Here is a 20,863-nt window from a genome sequence, read left to right as displayed (position 1 = left end):
AAAATGAAAAATAAAAATAAACTCAAGCGATGTTTAGACGTAATATTAGGATGAAAAAATATAACTAAATTGTTATGTACCTTTATCTATGCATATTTCAATGTATAGGTGGCTTATATATTTATGTGTGCATTCCTATAGATATCTTTATGCATGCATGTAGGCATTATGTTATATTTTTAATTCATTTTTTCTTAATATACCTCTATACGCTAAACATTTAACATCCATTATACATCATTCTTAATTTTTATCTCTCCATATTAAAGTACATCACGAATAATAAAGACGAAATAATTAAAAACTATAATGATATACAACCATCAAATAAAGAAATAGTTTTGTTAAGCTATTTGGGGGAACTCAAAAAGAAGGTTTTACATATTCCTCAAAAATTGCATATATATATATATACATATTCATATTGAAATATCACTATTAATATACCTGTTTATTCACATATATATACTAATATTCTCAGTTTAAAGCCTAAATTTATCTTTTGCTTTTATTTCCTTAGCTTAAAGAAACATATACAATTAACTTTTGCGAATATTTTATTGACGAATATGGAATGAAAAAAAACATTTGTTCATCAATAAGACAAATTTATTTTCCCTTTAAGTAATATTCATAAGGAAACCAACATACATATATCATTTCCTTTTTTTGCAAAAATTGCTATAAAAAATTAAGTTGTATAACGTAAAAAATGGTTATTGAATTTCCCATTAAAAATTTATAATATATCCACAATATGTATGGATTATTTTTTTTGATATAATTTTTAGTGAGGGAAATAATTATAAAGAAATATACACATTGATTAAAAATTATTTTACCTATGAAATATTACTACAAAAAAAAATTAAAACGTTGTTGTTGGCTAGTACCCATTTAGTTTTTAGCTGGAAGGTTTCTATATAAAACATTTGTTATTACATTCACAAATTGTTAAATATATATATAGTTTTTTATATAGTTGAAATTGCAATTCTATATTTATAGATTGCCGACTGTTTAGACTTATCTTGTATAATTGTATCCGCATTGAGAAGTAAAAAAACGGAAGCAAATAAAGTTGTGTTATATATCCATTATGACAATCATATGTATACATGTAATTGTGATGAATGTATTAGAAAGATTAGTTTTTTTCTCATTTAAGTATATTGTTTGTAATATTACGCATATAATTATATTTAAAACTTTTATTGTGCAGCAAAAAATTATGAAGCTTATGTTGTGTGTGGAGAAGCCCCCTTTTCTATTTGCTCGAAAGATGATGTACCATAAAAAATAAAATAAACAAAAATATATCGATAAACCTAATTAATATCATAACGATATATCAAAAATATGTACCAGAAAAATATAAAAAAACAGTTGTTATAAACAATTAAATTTTTTGTCGCAGAAAAAATATATTTGTGAATTTACCCACAAAGAATATAAAAAAACTCAAGGGGAAAATGTAGTTATTTTTTTATTTAAGAAAAATAAAATAAATTTTAATTTCTTCATAAAATACTCAAACATTTTATTCTCTCTAACAAATATCACTTAGATAAATGCTATAGACATAAGAGAAAAGAAAAAGAAATATAAATCAGTCCTAAACATATATAAAGGATGGGTACCAAGCAAATATAAAAATAAAACAAAGTAAAATGAATAATAATATATATGTATATATGCGTCATATATTTCAGATAAATGAAGATACATTTAAAGATGACACTCCAGAATATGAAAATGATTTTTACGTTCATATGTGGATACTTATAAAAAAAAGTTTGGATGTCGACAAGGACATTTTTATAGAAGTTTCCTCAGGTTGTGCAATCAGACAATGTGATGTGCATAGCGAAGAATATATAAGAGCAATAAATTTTTATTTTATTGGAAATATATGGCTGTTTTATGTCTTTGTGATTTTTTAACAGGGAGAGAATATACCATTGATATTTGCCCATACAAATCTATCTTTTACCTTTGGAACGAAAAAAATGTTTATGTATAAATATTTTTTATATACTAATGGAACTAAAATATTTTTATAAAAAATAATATATATCTTATGCAATATTTATTTTTTTTTTAAGATAAATATAAATAAAGTCGAAAATATAGGTATATTAGTATCAGAGATAAAAAACAAAGAATATTTTATCCCAGCATTTTTCGAAGAAATAAAAAACAAGGTTTTCATAAAAAAGAGAAATAATTTTTTAATAAATTAATTCATGTGTTAATTAAAAATTATAAAATTAAAACCTAGTAAATAACTAGTTTTAATAAACATGAACCTATTTTTCAATATATACTTTTTCAACGAAAGGCATTACTTCCCATTATTGAGAGCAAGCCATATGTAATACGAAAGGATATATTTCTTTTAAAGTATCCACAAGGTATTTAATATATTAAAAATTAATATAATAAATAAAACATCAATGTCTTACTATATGAATAAGTAGTATTAAGTATAACCTTTTTTGATATAATTTATAATTTTTTATATGCAGGACGAAAAACAACATTTTTTAAAAATTGTAAAAAGGATGAATATATTGATTTTCTCCAGGTTTATTTACATTAGTTTAAACATACAACTATCTAGAGACGCACATATATATATGTACATAATATTTATATACATAAATGTTTATATGTGTAAACTTTTGCAGTATGATGGTTTAACAGAAATGCACACTCATTATTCGAACAAATTTTATACAAGTGTTGAATCAGTTTGTAGCTTTTACAAACATAGAAGGTAAATAATCGCCTTAAAGTTTCTCAAAAATTATATATCCTTATATTTCACTATTTTAATACTTATATACAAAATCGATACACATAAACATATTGCATTTCCAGAGATAAGAAAATAAAAAAAATATACCTTCCAAATAAATTTAAAACTATCGAATATTATGATGAAAGCAATCACCACCTTTTAAAAAGATTTGCAAATGTACAAAAAACTATAATGAAATAAATTAATAAATATTTTTCTAGTGTATTAGTTTGTTTTGTTCATATATAAACATAATAAATATCGATGGGATATTTACGTTCTTTTTTTATTTATCTATGTGTTTTTTTATTTTACAGAGAATAGGGTTTTATTTACACTTCAGTTTTTACTTAACTAGGTAAAACTATATATCCAAATACCTACACATATTTATATGTGTATAAAGATTACATTATTAGTTATAATAAAAAATTTATATTTTTTTTATGTATATTTCTTCACTTTTTATTGTAGATATGATGGATTAACAAATTATATTGAAGTAAAACAAATAACACAACCTAAGCAAAACAGCATCAAAAAAATTGTGGATAGATATGGAAAATGACTATATTATAATTTTTCTCAATCCCAGATAAAAAATTATAAACTTATAGAATATTTTATTAATCGAAATGACAAGTAATAAAAGAAAATATATAATAATAATAAACTGTTGATTATTCGAATTAATATTATTATTTTTTCTTCACGACTTTCAGTGTAATATATCGATCTATGAATATCTCAAAGGATGTAAAAACAACTTACAAGTTTAAGGTAGGATATTGTTACCATAAAAATGTTTAATGTTTATACAAATATACAATAAAATGATATATTACACTTATCCCTTTTGTAGACGTTTGATGGAAATGAATATTATGTAACGAAAATTACCCTGAAATATCGAAATAAAGTAAATCTTCATTCATAAAAATATATAAATGCTCGGATTAATATTTAACGAGTTTATTTTGGGTTTCTATGCATTTACTTTGTTCCATAATTTTATTTTTTTTTCAATGAAGAATCAAACAAATGGAATAAAGAAAAAAGTGTTTTTAATTCCAGAAAACAAAATAGTCCTTGTGTATTATAATAACTATAACAAAATAAGTAACATTTTCCAAGTTTATGAAAAACATATTATATATAACACAGACATAGAAAAGGTATATATTATTATATATGTATACTTTTCCCAAGTTTAAAATTTGTTATTTTGAATTTTTATTTATTATTTTATATAAATTAAATATTAAATAGATAAATAAATTAAGAAATGAAGTAATATAGTAAAGTATTGCCTCTATGCTGTTTTTCATTCAAAATGTAGGATGAAGAAGTTGTATTGTATAAAAAGAATTTAATTTATAAGCACTTTGTAAACTATGGAGAGCCCTTAGAAAACGAAGTAATAAAAATAAATGAAAAGAAATACAACAAAACTGAAATAAAAATATACAAAATATAATACTTTAAAAAAAAATTAAAAAATAATATATTTATTTGTGAAAATAACATAAATATATAAATGTGTGTGTATGATTTTTACTGCTTATAATAATGAATAAGTTTGCTTAACAACGAAAAAGTAAATATTTATTATATATAAATATACGTGTGTGAATTTCTAACAGCCCAAATATTTAATTAATGAAGAACGGGACGTATTTGAAGATATGAAAAATATATACAACATTATATGCTCTATAATGAAGGTTTGTTTATTTTTATTTTTAATTTATGTGTTATGTGTATAAAGATGGATAATTTCTATATAAATAAAATATTTTTGGTTTCTTTTTATATTTTATTTTTTTTCCTTCTAAATAATTTACCCACTTAGGAAAGAGAAGAAATAAAAAAAACAGAAGATGATTATCAATATTCTACAAATAATATTACCAACATAAATGAAATAATTTATCATGAAAATAGTGAAATAGAATTTTTCAATAAAAATATAATGAAAGATAGTTTGAATATATATAATTTTTACAAAGATTATCCTTGGAATGATTACACACAGGTGTCTATGAAAAATACATTTTTTTCGTCAAAAAATAAAATGCTTGAAATCGAATTAATGCGTGATGAAATAAAATATATTTCGTTGGAAAATAAAATAAATAAATATAACAAATAAAATCATAATATGTAAAAAAATATTATAAACTATTTTTTTTTTAATTATTATATAATATAATTAATTTTATTATTTTACCTTAACATTCATAAAAAAATAAACAACAATCTAAATATTTTTTTTTTTACAAAGTACAAATTTCTTATATATGCACATAATCATGCACACATATTTCCAATTTTGTTGCGGGGAAATTCATAAATATACCCACAAAAAATCGGATATTTTGTGAGAAAATAAAAAAACTTTCAATATTCTAATATATTATATATATAATATATATTTGCCCATTGTTTTTCAAATAATATGCCCCAAAAATTATCAAATAAGAATAATTCTAAAATTAGTAACATTTTTTTATTAACAGTTCATAATATTATTATATATTTTAAATATTACAGTTTTAATTATGGCTTTCTAATGTTTGTTAAATATTTTAATTAAAAAATAGCAAAAAAACAGCTGTTGTCGCTCTAATTAATAGCAATAATGAAGTCTTATATAAATTTGTGGAAAGAATAATCCATTTTTTGGTGTTTAAAAATAAATATATATACAATTATGATTTACAATTGTTTTATGCATAAAAGAATAACCCAGAATAATATATATGTCCTATACATTTAAAAAAAATAATTAAATTAATTATGTATGCTTAATATATATGTGTATAATTTTTAATTAATACAATGCGAGATTTTCAGTTTTATGAAGCACAACTTAAAATCACAACTTTAATGTTGTCTTTTTAATAATTTTAATTATCGATTTTTACTATATTTTTATAGAAATTATTATTGATTCTTTAAATTATATAATATTTTAGATGATTGTTATTCCCATAGGTTATTTGTATTTGTCAAGTATTTGTATATTTTATATCACCAAAGAACGCAAACATTCAAAAAGAACAAGAAGTATCGTTCACTTATTGTTCTTTTGTTTTAAATATTTGAGTATTTAGTTATTTTAATATTTATTTAAAGGTGAAATAATTCTCCGTAAATTATAATAAGAGTAATAATAGTAAAAAGTGAAATTGCCTTTCGATTATATAAAGTTGAATCGGTCGAATAATGAGTTTTCTACATATGAAAAACAATGAAACCTTTTATCATTCCAACATATCAAACATAAAAGATGAAGGACAAGAACAATTAGAAAATGATGAAAAGGTATTCAAAGATGCTTTATCTTTAGAAAAGAGGAATCATGAAGAAATATATTCAAATAGCCATGTGTGGTATTTTCATAAAAATTCATACAAAAAAATGGAAGTTTTAGAGTTTAAAAAAAAGGAACAACTATACACCCTTAAACGTTAGAAAAAAATATTATAAAATAATCGATAACTATAATGTTAATGACGATTAAAAAGTGATAATTTATTTAAAGCATGTACTTTTAGCGTGTTTTTCACAAATGTACATTACATCCTTGTTTCAATATGTATTAATTGCAATTCAATTGATCTTTATATAAATATATTTTTTTATTTCATGATAGGTAAAGGAAAAATTTTTGAAAACATCCTTAAGGGTCAAGTAATACGATCCCTCAAAAATGAACTAAAATTGGATAGCGAAAATAATGTTGATATAATACAGCTAAACGAAGTAAATGTTATCCAAAATTTAAAAAATAGATACGAAAAAAACAAAATATACACATTTCATGCATCATTACTATTAGCTATTAATCCATATAAACAATTAAAAGACCTTTATGATGTAAGTATAATGAATAATTATTTATGCAAATTTAAAAATACTAATAGCAGTGAAAAAAATGATTGTAAAGCGCATATTTATGATATTGGTAACATGGCATATAAAAATATGGTATTGAAAAGAAAAAGACAAACGATTGTTGTTTCAGGGCATAGTGGAAGTGGTAAAACAGAAAATTGCAAATTTCTTTTCAAATATTTTCATTATATTTTTTTTCATAAAAATTCGAATAATGTCGGAAAAATATATAAAAGCATGAATTCATATGCAGAAGAAGATGAAAAAGTAAAGAAAAATATATTCATGGCATCCACCAATATAAGCATAGAAGAAAATGGTGATATGTCAAGATATGAAAGGATTGATAAACTTATTTATATTAATAATATATTAGAATCCATGAGTAATGCTAAAACAATAAAAAATAATAATAGTAGTAGATGCGGAAGAATAAACGAATTAATATTTGAAGAAAAAAAAACAGACAAAGATATAATGTTTAATCATTGCTTTTCTAATATTAAAATATTAATTTTATTATTAGAAATTAATAGATGTATCACACATAATGATGGGGAACGAAATTTTCATGTTTTTTATCAAACGATTTTGGGTTTAAACGATGAAGACTTAAGTAAAAGAAATTTAGTTAGAGATGTTAAGGTTTATAAACTATTAAATAATGATGTAGTGAAATATAAAAAGGGTTCTACAGATAATTGTGATACAAAAAAAATTGATATTTATGAAAAAAATAAGCAAAAAGATGAAAAAAATTTTGAATATTTATTGAAAGGATTAAATTATATAAAATATGACAAAAATAAAATAAATCATTTTTTTGACATCATAGCAGGAATTATTCATTTAGGAGAAATAGTTCCAGATGACTCAAATGTTACATCTAACACCTCTATTCATGAATCAAGCATGGAAAAATCTTTTTGTAGATACAAATGTGCATGTGATTGCCTAAAAATAGATGTTGAAGATCTTAAAAATTTGATTAAATATAAAAATATTCAAATCTCAAATGAAAACATAAAAACCCCAAGAACTAAAGAAAACTCATTATCTACTTTGCACACCTTAATAAAAGTAATATATAAAAAACTATTTAATAAGATAATAAATGATATAAATATGACGAATTTGAGTGACAAGGAAAAGAAAGAAATGTTAAATTCACAAATATATGAAAATAATAATAGTATCATATCAATATTAGATTTGTACGGTTTTGAAGAATTATCATGTAATGATTTTGAGCAACTATGTATTAATCTAGCTAATGAAAAATTAAATAATTATTATATTAACAATGAAATAGAAAAGGAAAAAAATATTTACAAAGAAGAAAACATATTATGGAGTGATTTAGTGATTCCCTCTTATGAAGATACAATAATTTTTATAGAAAAAATATTTGGAGGGTTAGATGATATAACTAAACTTAATAATTGTGGTCATAAAAAGGTGGATGACAATTTTTTTACATATTTGTTAAATAACGAAAATAAATATTTGGAGAAACATATATATGGATTTTTAAATAATAGAGATAATCAATATACAAGTAAAAAACAAAATGTAAAAAAAAATAAATTTTTTATCAAGCATTATGCAGGGCATGTAACATATAGTATTAATAATTGGATACACAAAAACAGTGATAAAATAGAGGCCGAGATTGAGGATCTTATTAACACATCAGAAAATGCTTTTCTAAATGAATATACAAAAGATGAAGTAACTGAAAATTATATTACAAAATCATCAGAAAAATTAACAGAATCATGTAAAATTAGCAACACATCTATTGGATTAACTAATAACAATTGTAAAAAAAATAACATACTTAGTGTCAGCAAAAAGTATATTAAGGAGTTGGATAATTTGTTCACGAATTTAGAAAAAACAGATATGTATTATATAAGATGTGTATTACCAAATGAACGTATGGAATGTAATAATTTTAAAAAAGGAATAGTTTATTCCCAACTTAAAGAATGTGGAGCTAACGAAATGATTAAAATAATAAATAACGGATTATCTCACAAAATATTAAAAAGAGAATTAATCGACAAATTAAAAAAATGTATATCCAAAGAATTAGTACATTGCAATGATAACGATATTATATATTATATTATGAGAATATTTGATGAAGACAAGTTTTTTAAAATTGGAAAAAAATACATTTTTATGAAAGCTCATTTGTATACACAAATTAATTTCTATATGTATGACAATAATATTATAAACGATAATTCGCTAGTTGATAGACAAAAAAAAAAAAAAATTTTAAGAGATATAAGAATAATGCGATTTAAAAGGTGTGTTACAGTTGTAAAAATTTTTAGTTGGATTAACAATTATTATATTAAATATTTAACAAAAAAAAAAATTATGAAAGAAAAAGTTTGTGATTATATGTATAAGATATATTTAATACGAAGGACTATATTGAGTATCAAAAAGTTGCTTTCTTATAATGTTAAAAAGTTAAACAAAATACTATGTGAAAAAACGTATCAAATGCCTTTTAAAAAAATTAAAAATACCAAAAAAAAGAAAAAAAATATAATCAATCCATTAATTAGTATTACCAAGAAAGAAAGTATGCAACGTATGAGTAAGGAAACCAAAAATACAAATAATGATAAAATTGATTCAGAGGAAAAAAAAGAAAAAATAGTTGAAGATAAAAATACAGAACAAATCACGACGAAATGTGAAGAAAATGACAAAAACATAAACATTAACATGTTGTATAACACCGGAGAGAAACTATTTGTTTGTACTCCAGATAATTATCACTATGTGTATAATAACTTAGATTGGATAATTATATATTCAAAGAATAAAATAAATTTCTATAACATATCTTATAGTTATGAACAAATGGAGAAGAAACACATTTTAAATTATAATAAAATTGCAGTTAAAAAAATACATAATGATACAAAGTGTAAAAAATTGAATGAAAAAATGAATGAATTAAATAGAGGAAGTGTAAAATATGAAAGTGAGAAAGATTCAAGAAGCGTGTTACATAATATTGACAAAAATAATTATTGCTGTATTAACCAGCATCCTTTATATAAAAATTTGATCATAGGAATTGATGAAGAGTTAAATATCGTTTTATTTACTTATCCTAATATAAATACTATTAGTCGTTTTATTAAAAAGAAAATAAAATCAATAAAAAAAAGTAATGATAATTTACCAAACACATATTTACCTCAGTTATATAAAAGTAGAAAATATAGTGAGCATTTCTTTGAAAAAAAAAAAAACTATTTAGAGAGCATAATAAAAAATGAAGAAATGATTAGCTATGGCGTAAATGAGAAAATGGATAATGAGCCTAATTTATTTGATGATAATAATTTAAACATGTTTATACATATGTATAAAAATATATATGTCTTAAGTACTTTAGATGGTATTTTATCTAAATCATGTTCAGTGAACTCAGAATATTTTGATAATTATAAAACAATGGAAACTGTAAATAACATTATAGAGAATAATAACAAAGAAGTAAAAAAAGATACAAAAGATAAAAAATGCTTTACATATCTAAAAGAGTTAAAAAAAGAAGATTATATATCAAAAGAATTTTATACTAATGAAACATTTAAAGTATTAAATATATCCTTTTTACCAAATAGTATAAATTATTTTGTTTATTTATCATATGCATTAATAGGTGAAAATCATTTCATATTGTTGACGATTGTTAATTTGTTTTCAAAACCTATTTATACATATACTATACATATAGCTATAAATAATATAATAAAAAATGATGATTTTGTAAAATTTTTCATTAAAAATTATAATAAGATATATCAAAATAATAAAATAGATATCCAAGTAAATATAGAAAAACAAGAAAGTACAAATCTCATGAAGAATAAAGAATATCTAGATAAATTTTTAAGTACAATAAAAATGTCTATAATTAATAATTCACATATTTTTATTTATGGTTGTTGCCTATTAAGCTTGGTCGAAATAACAAAATTTAATTTAAATAGTGGAACTTCATATATTAAGGAATATGAATATAAATATTTACAGCTAAAATTTAATTTATATTGTTTCGAATATTTTAACAATGTATATGATACATATATGAATAAGCTGTCTCACGATTTAAAACATCAATTAATTATAAATGATATATTGGGAAATGAACAAAAAGAGGATGGGAAAAAAAAAAGTAAATTAGTTCACTTGAACATTTCAGAAAAAAACGAAGAACATAATCCATCATATATAAGGAATGAAAACAATGATAATTTATTTAGTCAGGAAAATGAAAAATCAGGATGCTCATTTTATATTTTTTCATTATTTAGTAGAATTTATTTATTAACAAATAAAAGATGTGAACTAAATTATTCTGAAGTTATATTTAATTATGATGATTGGAAAATTTTTAAGTTAAAATTGAATAATAGTAATAATAATATTGTTGAAGACGATGAAAACAAATTATGTGGCTTCCAAGGGATATTGAATATGAACATAAATTATTATTATAAGCAAAATTATTATAAAAGTCATATTTCGTTAAATTCTTCTATTCAAGCTACTATACAAAAGTATGATGAATATTTTGCTGATGGAACACTTCACCATTCTACTCATAAATATGTATATCCTGACGTGTATGTATTAAGAATTAAAAATAGTAATTTTACTAATAGTGTTGACAATAATAATTCAGATGAAGAATCCTTTTATTATAATTTGAAGAACCATCAAATGCTGAGGTTATGTACCCATGGAAATAAAAAAACATCGATTCTCAAAGACAGGTATGAATACGATACAAACTGGTGTATTTGCATAAAAATATATATTACTAATTTAGTATATAAAAGATAGAAAATATCGCTGATATTTATACCCCTATATTGTTATATTCATTATTATTATTATTACTTATTTTTTTTTTTTCAAGGAATTGTTTCCCTTATAGCGTCTTGGCGTGTACCCCTCTGAATCATTTAGACACCATTTTATTACTGGTATTAATGAGCAAACATAATATGTTATAAATTAATTCGACGAAAATATAATAAAAGTACATATACATGTATCAATTCGATGTACATATATATTTTGTTCATATTATGTTTCCTTTATAATTTGCAGAATTACACTAGCGACAAAAATTTATATTTTCTGGAATTTGTCAACATTGTGAGCAGAAAGAAGAAAACTGTTCCAATTGAGGAGTAAATAGACGTTTTAATTTTATATCATTTATTATTACTATATATTGTTTTGTTTTATGTTTTTTATATTACCCAAATAATTAACTTCCGAGATTGCCACCTCGTTGTTTTAGTGACATTGTAATTTTTTTCCGAAAAGCTTTAGGATCCTTTATGGGAATTAGCAAATTGTGATTTGAATTTTCATCATTGTCATTATTTTTATTTCCGAACTTATATATATTTTCCGTATTGTTTGGTATAGTATATTTAGTATTAGTGTATATATTCATATCATATTTATTGTAATCTTTATTTTTTACATGAATATTTTTTTTGTTTATTAAGATGGAACCATTTGATGATATATGTTTTATGGAGAAATCGTTACATTTATCATCATAGTATAATTTTTTTTTCACATATATATATTTTTTATTTTTTTGTTTTTTATATTTATCTTTTAATTCATTAACCATATTTTGTACACACATTAATTTATAATTCTCATTATATTTTTCATTATATTTTTCATCTAAATAATTTTTATAAGTAATAACATGTTCATGCTGATTTTGTATATTTGATGGATCAGTATTATTTGTAGGTTTTTCATTATATTCATTAAAATGTGTTGATTTATTTTTCACATTTTCTTTATTTATATATGAATTTTTTGTTTCAAATTCTTTATTTACGCAATAATATATATGATAATAAGGCATATCATCTGTTTTGTAAACTTCGTTGTTTGTTATAAATGATGAATTATTCAATTCGGGGTTTTGCTTATCAACATTTTCCTTAATTAGCGTATTCTCAGTTATTTCCTCTATTTTTTGTGATTTAACTTCCTTTCTTTTCTTCATCTCATTTTCCATTACCTTTTTGGCGGTTTTGATTAAATTTATGGAGTCATATAATTTTTTATGCACCGATTCATAAATTATATTTGTTTGCTCTCCATTTTGTATGTCATTTTTTAATAATATTAAAGAGTCAATTAACAATGCTATTATTTCTTTATTTGTTTTTGAAATGCTTAGCGATCCAATATACTCATTATTTTGTAAGCAAATTAATTTATTATATTTTTTAATAACATTTTTGTAGAATAATAAAAATAAATAACTTTTTAATAAATACCATATAAATACAACTGAAAAAATAAACAAGTGAAGAGAACAAAATACACGCTTTATTATTATAAAAATAATTTTTTGTGTATATATAAAAAATATATATATATAATCGCTACTATTTTGTTTCATCATTTTGTAATCATTTTTATATTTAACTTTGAATATTTGTCTAATGTTTTTATAAACTTTTTCTTTTATGTTATTTTCATTTTCTTTTTCATTTTCTTCCCATGAATTAGACTTTTTTCTTTTCAGTTGAAAAAGCATAATATATATATTAAAATATATATCTTTCAAAAGATATAAACGTTTTAAATTATTTCCTATAGATTTATTTAGTTTTTTATTTTTGTCTTTGCAACTTAGACTTAATTGATCAACTGGTAAAGAACAATAATGGAAAAAATAAGAAAATGGATTTTTCATGAAAAAAAAATGTATGTAAAGTATAGAATTTATTATTTTATATATTTTAGAATAAATTTCATCAATAATTATATTATTTTGATCTAATGTTACTACATTTTCATATTCACATATAGATAATTGTTTTAATACAACATTAAATATTTTCAAATTTTGTTTGTATAAAAAAAAAACTAGATAATATAATACATATTTATAAAATAGGAAAAAAATTACAAAAAAAAATAAATATTTTACTGAAAAAAGAGTAAATATAAAAAATAAAAATATATACGATACACTTTTATATCCTTTTATTGTATTTATATATCTTATATTATTTTTGAATTTTAAATGTCTTCCTATACTGTATTTTTCTTTGTAATTTTCTTTTAATTCGTTCATTTTGTTAACTCCCCATTTATGTTGTTCATATGAATTCATTATCATATTTAAAACAAAATCACACAAATATTTTCTTATTTTTTTTTATATATTTCCACTTATGAAAAATGACTGTATCAGACAATTTTAGTAAATTTTTAAAATAAAATATGAAGTAAATAATTTTTATTTTTTACATTCACTATTATTTTTTATTATTTTTATTTTGTGAATATGCTGTTTGTAACTTTAAATCCGGCGTGGCTTAGTTTGTTATATATGATATCGTTTTCTTCACACATTTTGTAGTTGGCCTTAAAAAGGAAATATAAAAGAATAAAATATAAAATGTAGTGATAAATATCAAAATAGATATAGTGCAACATGATGTGCATTTGTTGTTTTTTTTGATTTTATTTTAGCTACTTACATTATACATGTAAATAATTGGAAATGCGGATATAAAAATGGAAAACAAATTTAAGGAGAAGAATATTTTCCTATCATTTTCAGCCATATTGAACTATTTCAAAAAAAATATAAAATATAATATGATATAATATATGTACACCTTATCATTTAACATAAGCCAACTGCATATTTTTCATAATTTTTTTTTTTTTTTTTTTTTACCCAACACTTACCCTTCTTATGTTTCTACTGATTGTAAAACCAGAAGGAATGGGAATATGCTTCATTATTGACATTTTATAAAACTCAAGCAAATAAATAGTTATAAAAAAAAAAATAAAAAATTAACTCTAAGCTTTACACTATGTAATATGTGTATTTTGTTTCTTTTTTTGCAACTTTTTTTTAGTAAAATATTTATTAAAAAACCAATCGAATATTACTTATATATATTATAAGCCAATTGCACAAAAAAAAAATATATACACAAAATTATGCTAAATATGCATTTTGATTTGTACATATTTATGAAATAGCTGCGTACATACATGCATGGTCATTATCTTTCTTTTATATTGGCTAATTGTTAACAAGCATATATCGTTATTTAGTTTTTTGTGTATTAAATTTTCTTTATCATATTTTACATAGTATATTAGGATGAGGGAAATAATATAATTTTGTGATCATTTTCCATATATTATTTATATATATGTTTGTAAATATGGGGAAAAATGAGTAAGCATATTTTATTTGCTTTATTTTTGCATATAATAATAGGTATTATGCTTATATCATGCAAATTTTATCTAGTTAAAAATAAAAATAAACTGTTTTATATAACATCCATTGAAAAACAAAACACAGTTAATAATAATAATAATTTAAAAAATATAAAGCTTATTAAAAAAAAAAAACAACAATTTATTCTTCTAAAAAAAAATAAAAATATCATAATCAACTTAAATTCATTTTTTAAAAAAAACGAAAGGAATACTGACTATTCTTCTTTTTTGTATACATACAATAGAAACTCTGAAAATTTTATTGACACCTCGTCATATAGTACAAGGGACAAATACAGCGATAATGATGTACACTATGACGATACAACAAATAGAGAATTTATAAATAAAGAACGAAAAGAAATATTTAACTCAATAAATTCAGGATATCATGACAATGGGAATCATATTACTACTCAATATCAATTTAATAAACGCTTAAAAAAAAATCGTGAAAAAAATGGGTCCAAAAAAAATGTATTAGCACTCAAATATAGTATAAAAGATGAAAACGGAATATATGACGAAAAGAAAGAAAGCGAAGGAAAAAACTCAACTAGTATTGACAAAGAAAGCAATACAAAAACTGAAGAAGAAGAATACATGAACAAATTTATAAACGATTATATGAAAAGAAATGAAAATATTTTAAATGATAATGACGATTTAAAAAAGTTAGACAAAGAAAAAATGCTAGAAGAATATAACAGATTAGTAGAAACTTTAAAAAAAAGTAATGAAACTATAATTAATAAATATAAAGAAAATGAAAAAGAAAATAAATATGAACTAAATGAAAGAATTATAAATAGCTCTAATAAAATTAATATTGAAAAAATAAAGAAAGACATTGAAACATCATTTACCCAAAATCTTGGAATCGAACACAAAATACAAAACTACATTAATTTATTTACACAACAAGAAGTAGGGCAACAAAATGATATGGACGATAATTTAAAAAATAATAAAAATAATGAAAATATGAAAATAGACAATAAAGAAACAGAATTTATCACAGAAAATGAAGAGGAAGAAAATAAAAAAATTTTAAAAACAATTTTAAAAGGGGATTACAAAGATTTAAAAAAATTTAATTTTAAATTTTCAAAAAAAGATCTAGAAATGATGAAAAATGTGGATCAAGAAAATGCTAATATGGAAGAAAAAGAATTAATAGAAAAATTATTTTTCAAAATAATAAATAATTCAAATGTTATAAACAGTATAAATAAGAAAGAAGAACAACTAATACAGGTATATGATACACTAAAAAAGGAAAATAAAATAAAGAGAGATGAAAATATAGAGAATATAAAATACTATAACAATAAAAAAATAGATAAAGAAAAAACTGAAAAAGATCATAATCAAACAATAATACCAAAAGAAATCTTATTTAATAAAGTTTCAAATAAGTTTGTTGAAATTAGTGAAGAAGAAATAAATGAAATGAGTGAAGTTCAAACAAAAGAGGAATTAAAAAAAAGAGGATATCCAACATTTGGAACTATGAAAGAAATAAAAATGAGACTATTAGATGTCATGAAAATTAAAGAAAATCATGAATATGATGTTAGAAAAATTGTTAAAAATCCAGAAGAAAATTTATTATCAAATATAAAATATGATAAACTAAAAAAAAATATAAAAATTTATAAAGAAATGGAAAATTATGGAGATACAGAATCTAAACTTAAGAAAATTGATTCGGCTATAGAAATATCGAAATTTATAGATGATCCAGTAGATTATTTGAGAATAGATACAACACATAAGTTTGTAAAATTAAAAGAAGAAATAAATGAGGATAATACTACTATCAAAAATGAAGATATTTCAAAAATACCAATTATAAATGATGTAAATATAGATGAAGAAATTTCAATGGCTGAAAAATTGAAAAAAAATATAATTTTAGATAATGTAGATAAAGCACCAAGTTTCGTCAAATATAGCAATCAAAATGAAAATATGAATGAAGAAATCGAAGAAACATATAGAACAAATATATTAAAACATGGAAGTTTACAAGAAACAATAGAAGAATTTCATATAAAACATAATTTATGTCTTAATTTTATTGGAGATTTTATTTGTAAATTTTCAAATGCTCATATACAAGATATAAATAAATATAGATATAAAACAAAAGAAGAAATTGATAATCTAAAAAATAATGAATTTGAATATTTAATAAATGAATCTACATTAAATTGTGATTTTATTGTATATAAATTTGTTAATAAAAATGATTTAATAAAAAATTATTTAACTACTAAAAATATAATGACTTTAATTGAATATGCTAATATTTCAGATCCCGTGGATATTATACATTATTATTCACCTGAAACATTATTTATGATTAGTGAAGAATACAATATACCTATAAATAAAATTATAGATGCATGTACATCTTTAAATATTAAGTTGCCATATGGTGGTGATACACACTTAAACAAAAAGTGTTTCAACATTTTGACAACTCATTTGAGCAGAAAATGGGGGCCATGATCTCACATGTTCACTCTTTTTTCGTCACTTTGTTTTGTATACTTTTTACCAATTTAACCTTTTCAACTTTCAAGCGGCTGAACGGCTATGCTTAATTACTACAATTTGGCTATTTGTCTTATTTGTTATTTTATTTAATTTTAAGACTACTTAATTGCGATGCATGGTAAAAAGTTCCTAATTATATGCACATCTATGGTACGTAAAAGTATGACAAAATAAAATGCAAATAGATGTGCAATATAAGGATGAGAATGAGGATAACAGATGCAACAGGTGCAGTCGCATGGACCCTGCATCAGTATTTAAAAAAACTAAACGTAGAATAAAAGCGACAAAAAAAACACGCATACATATGTGTGGTCGTTTAGTTTTCCTGGGTAATAACAAAGTCAGTTATTTGATTAAAATTCATTTTTAATGGGTTTTTGAATTTTATCATCTTTACCTATTCCACTAACCACATCGTCAATTCTTAATATCATAGAAGCTGCTTCAATCGCACTTTTATATATTTGTTTTTTAACGGATAATAGATCCCATATATTTTTTGAAGATACATCTATGATTTCTCCAGTTACTCCATCAATTCCTAGTTTTTCAGATTCTGGTTTTTCATGTTTTGTTCGTAACTCATTAATACATTTAACAACATTAACTCCACTATTTTGTGCCAAAATTTTGGGGATAATTTCAAAAGCAGATGCAACTGATTCTATTACACTTTTTCTAGAATCATCAAAATTAGCTGCTTGTTTAATTAAATATTGACTTACTCTCATTTCAGTACAACCACCACCATATAATAATTTTCCTTCAAGCATAATATTTTTTGCAACATTCATACCATCATGTAAATTTCTTTCAATTTCATTAAGGACATCTTTTGTAGCTCCTCTTAATAAAATTGTGCATGCACGTGGATTTTCACATTCAACAAAAAATGAATAATAATCATCTCCTATTTTTTTAATTTCAAATAATCCACATTTTGTTCCTATATCTTTTTCTACAATTTCATCACATCTATTAACAATCGTTGCACCTGTAATTCGTTCTAGTCTATTAAGATCTGTTTTTCTTACTCTCCTTATAACACTAATATTTTTTTTAACAAGAAAATGTTGAGCTAAATCTGAAACACCTTTTTCAGTAACAACAATATCACATCGACTATCAATTATATATTCACACATTTTTTTTACTTCTATTTCTTCTTGTAATAATAATTGATTCCATGTATTTTCATCTAATATTTCTACATTTGTTTGACTTTCTGCTTTTTTATATTCTAATGTACAATCTAATAATAATATTCTTGGATTTTTAATATACCTTCTCATTTTTGGATGTGTTATATCTTTATTTATCATAACTCCTTTTAATACATAACTATCCATTATATCACCTCCTGGAATTTTTTCTACTTTTGCATATCTTTTGATATCTATTTCTTTTTTTCCAATCATATTTTCAACCTTAACACATTGCGTAGCTTCTAAAGATAGCTTACTAACAATTTTATTATATCGGTTTACAAATTTTGTGCTTAAACATGAATCAATAGCTTTTAAAAGATTATCTTCATTATTTACATCTACTTCTATTGCTATTTCTTCTAAATATTTCAAACTTAAATTTAATGCAGTCATATAACAGTTTACTATAACAGTTGGATGAATTTTATCTTTTAAAAATACTTCAGCAATACTTAGCAATTCCCCTGATAATATAACAACAGATGTAGTACCATCCCCAACTTCTTCATCTTGTGATCTGCTAAGTTCTATTAATGATTTAGCTGCTGGATGTGCTACATCTACTTCTCTTAAAATACAATTACCATCATTTGTGATTACAATACCCCCTAATGGATCCAACATCATCTTTAGCATTGCCATAGGTCCGAGCGTTGTTTTGACAATTTCACTTACCGCTCTGCTTGCCTATTAAATTTGGAAAAATGACATATATATATATTATACATGATAAGTTTATTAAAAAAAAGTTTGTACTTATTCGTAACTATACCTGTATGTTAGATAACTGTGTTTTCCTACCCTCTTCTCTTTTTGTGTTGGGCTTGAAAACTAAAACTGTTCCTGGGTTTTTCATCATCTAAAAGTTGGGAAAAATAAAAAAGAGCATATATTGCATAAATTCGGTAATGTGTATAGAGAGCCTGACACAGTGGCATGTTTAATTGTCCATTTTTATGCGTCGTTTTCATGATTTTTTCTTTTTTTTTTCTTTTTTTTGGGTGGTTTACCTTTATCAGTAAAGTATTAATCAATTATGTAGTAAATTTGAAATATATAAATTAAACTACGCTTTTAATTTCTCTACAATATTTTATTTTATTTTTTTTTTTATTTTCTAGTACGCAATATTTATGGAATAAAATGAGAAAATATTTTTCATGAAAATAAAAGTTTACATATATTTTATACTTTTCCACAAAAACTTTTCGTTGTTTGCTTATGAAAATAGAAGGGAATACACAACATGATAAATAAACATATAGAAATAAAAAAATAAGCAAATTATATTAATATATTTTATACATGTAAATTTAGATATATATAAATGTAAACATAACATATTATTTATGTTTGTACATATTTTATACTTTACATGTACTTATGCGTATATATATTGAAGCATGGTGAAAAATTGTTTTAATTAATAAAATGGTGAAAAAATAAATCAAATATAAATAAATACAATTTTTAATTAATTTTATAATTCTCAAAGGAGAAAAAAATATTTATACTTTTCTACATGTTATGTGTTTACCTAGTTTTTTTTAAATATTTCTCCGCCTTTTTTTTTAATATTTCACTACCTTTTTTTAATATTTTAGTATACCAAATTAATAATTTTGTGCATACATTTTTTTTTAATGGGGTATTCTATATTTTGTTGGTTTTTAATATTTATCAAAATATTTAATGTATTTCAGTATTTTTAATTTATTTATATTTTCCTTATATATCCTATATACAAGGACAAATTTTATTTTTTTCCTTTCTCACTTTTTATTCATAAATATTTATATAAACAATTTTTTTGACAAGGTTGTACTTAATAAAAAAAAATAAATAATATTACACACCAAATGAAATATATATAAACTGAATTTTTAAAAAGTTCATAAAATATTTACATATGAATTTATAAAAAAAATATGCTAATAACAAATAAGGACAATATTTAGTCGTATATAAATGTCTATATGCTAAATATAAACATATAAAAATAGCTTTTGCAATATTATGTCCAAATTTTCCAATATTC

At 21.9% G+C, this 20,863-nt stretch overlaps 6 protein-coding genes across 6 annotated transcripts; 3 read left to right on the top strand and 3 right to left on the bottom strand.

Moving 5' to 3' along the window:
- Positions 1 to 3: 3 nt before the first annotated feature.
- Positions 4 to 4,955, top strand: PBANKA_1444600 (conserved Plasmodium protein, unknown function; the record flags this gene model as incomplete). Its single annotated transcript, XM_034567810.1, has 24 exons — positions 4 to 39; positions 270 to 374; positions 521 to 624; positions 792 to 915; positions 1,009 to 1,057; positions 1,223 to 1,287; positions 1,418 to 1,474; positions 1,568 to 1,636; positions 1,713 to 1,836; positions 1,947 to 2,017; positions 2,106 to 2,204; positions 2,342 to 2,414; positions 2,529 to 2,587; positions 2,691 to 2,779; positions 2,884 to 2,980; positions 3,121 to 3,161; positions 3,278 to 3,305; positions 3,399 to 3,445; positions 3,526 to 3,583; positions 3,666 to 3,722; positions 3,835 to 3,978; positions 4,143 to 4,220; positions 4,447 to 4,527; positions 4,656 to 4,955. The coding sequence occupies 24 exons, from the start codon at positions 4 to 6 to the stop codon at positions 4,953 to 4,955; spliced, it is 2,055 nt and encodes a 684-aa protein (XP_034424270.1).
- Positions 4,956 to 6,031: 1,076 nt separating this feature from the next.
- PBANKA_1444500 (myosin J, putative) lies at positions 6,032 to 11,947 on the top strand (the record flags this gene model as incomplete). The annotated part of the gene is made up of 4 exons (XM_034567809.1): positions 6,032 to 6,275; positions 6,462 to 11,520; positions 11,667 to 11,733; positions 11,861 to 11,947. 4 exons carry the CDS (start codon positions 6,032 to 6,034, stop codon positions 11,945 to 11,947), a joined length of 5,457 nt encoding a protein of 1,818 aa, XP_034424269.1.
- Positions 11,948 to 12,023: 76 nt separating this feature from the next.
- Positions 12,024 to 13,919, bottom strand: PBANKA_1444400 (conserved Plasmodium protein, unknown function; the record flags this gene model as incomplete). Its single annotated transcript, XM_034567808.1, has 1 exon — positions 12,024 to 13,919. The coding sequence occupies one exon, from the start codon at positions 13,917 to 13,919 to the stop codon at positions 12,024 to 12,026; it is 1,896 nt and encodes a 631-aa protein (XP_034424268.1).
- A 155-nt stretch (positions 13,920 to 14,074) lies between these two features.
- On the bottom strand, positions 14,075 to 14,560 carry PBANKA_1444300 (conserved protein, unknown function; the record flags this gene model as incomplete). Its single annotated transcript, XM_034567806.1, has 3 exons — positions 14,075 to 14,167; positions 14,284 to 14,376; positions 14,498 to 14,560. 3 exons carry the CDS (start codon positions 14,558 to 14,560, stop codon positions 14,075 to 14,077), a joined length of 249 nt encoding a protein of 82 aa, XP_034424267.1.
- A 438-nt stretch (positions 14,561 to 14,998) lies between these two features.
- Positions 14,999 to 17,566, top strand: PBANKA_1444200 (conserved Plasmodium protein, unknown function; the record flags this gene model as incomplete). The annotated part of the gene is made up of 1 exon (XM_034567805.1): positions 14,999 to 17,566. The coding sequence occupies one exon, from the start codon at positions 14,999 to 15,001 to the stop codon at positions 17,564 to 17,566; it is 2,568 nt and encodes an 855-aa protein (XP_034424266.1).
- Positions 17,567 to 17,970: 404 nt separating this feature from the next.
- Positions 17,971 to 19,684, bottom strand: PBANKA_1444100 (T-complex protein 1 subunit gamma, putative; the record flags this gene model as incomplete). The annotated part of the gene is made up of 2 exons (XM_034567804.1): positions 17,971 to 19,512; positions 19,598 to 19,684. 2 exons carry the CDS (start codon positions 19,682 to 19,684, stop codon positions 17,971 to 17,973), a joined length of 1,629 nt encoding a protein of 542 aa, XP_034424265.1.
- Positions 19,685 to 20,863: the final 1,179 nt, after the last annotated feature.

Source organism: Plasmodium berghei (assembly GCF_900002375.2).
Source record: "Plasmodium berghei ANKA genome assembly, chromosome: 14".
Taxonomy (NCBI): domain Eukaryota; phylum Apicomplexa; class Aconoidasida; order Haemosporida; family Plasmodiidae; genus Plasmodium; species Plasmodium berghei.
The sequence above is the reverse complement of the archived record's forward strand: the minus strand, read 5'-3'. Positions and strand labels throughout refer to the sequence as shown.